The sequence below is a fragment of the Trichinella spiralis genome (genome assembly GCF_000181795.1).
Source record: "Trichinella spiralis strain ISS 195 chromosome Unknown Scfld5481, whole genome shotgun sequence".
Classification (NCBI taxonomy): Eukaryota; Metazoa; Nematoda; class Enoplea; order Trichinellida; family Trichinellidae; genus Trichinella; species Trichinella spiralis.
The window spans coordinates 551-1,520 of NW_003532420.1; the positions used below are offsets into that span (position 1 = coordinate 551).

At 35.6% G+C, this 970-nt stretch overlaps 1 protein-coding gene across 1 annotated transcript; it reads right to left on the bottom strand.

Moving 5' to 3' along the window:
* Positions 1–344: 344 nt before the first annotated feature.
* Tsp_13570b (hypothetical protein) lies at positions 345–425 on the bottom strand (the record flags this gene model as incomplete). Its single annotated transcript, XM_003366743.1, has 1 exon — positions 345–425. A coding segment is annotated over one exon (81 nt), but the record flags the coding sequence as incomplete, so codon positions are not given.
* Between the last annotated feature and the right edge of the window lie 545 nt (positions 426–970).

Sequence of the window (970 nt, forward strand, 5' to 3'; positions counted from 1 at the left end):
ATATGAAAAAAAATTCAATATTACTACCAATTGAATGTTTCAAGGACTTTAGGAAAAGCATTCAAATGTGCGTTGAAACAATCATTTAACTTTGCCTGAAATCTAAAGAAATTTCAAAATGACATCATCATTTCCTCGTCTTTGGAATGGATTTTCTCCAAAGGAAAATCTGCTGAACAATTGTATTTGTTAAGCGACACACTGAGATAGTTTGTTCAAAAGAAAAAGAAAAAAACTTCAAAGTATTCAGATAATGAAATTCTTGTTAGTTGTTGTTTCTGTTTGTTTTCTTGCTTTTTGAAAGCTTTCCGTTGAACAAACAAACTTTCGCTACCGGCAAAAAATCAACCGTGAACAGTAAAAATTAAAATTTCGTCGGTTCGCTTTCGCGAATATGATATGAAAAAGTATCTTAAAGTATTAACCTGAAACTTTAGAAAAAAAAACAAAAAATTAAATTAAAACCTGACACACTGACCTGGATATTGAAATTTACGCTTGCTTTTCCAGTTTCAAAAAACAAAACTTACCAAAAAAAAACACTCTGGATCAATTGATGAAAACTCTGCTCGTTGGGTAGATGTCAAAGAGGAGGTGAAACCTACGATTGAGGAGGATGGAGAATATGAATTCAGTGGTCGAATGGTGGTGGTGTAGAGGTTGGTCGACGACGTTCGACTGACTGGCTATCCAAAAAGACCAACTGACTCTTTTGATTGATGCTCAATTGAACCCGAAGAAGCATCACCACTTTGGCCAGTTGTGCACTGATTTGATCAAAGTGTGCGCAATGTTGAACTGCTTACTGATAAACGCATCCCCTGGCCCCTCTATGCTCGAATTTGAATTCAGCATCAATTGGAAAAATGATAATTATGATGTTGATGATGATTGCCTGAATAATATTTGCTTCTCTTCACCTGATGACTTGGACCACAACAAACTTTAGTGTAAAAACCAGACCGCCACC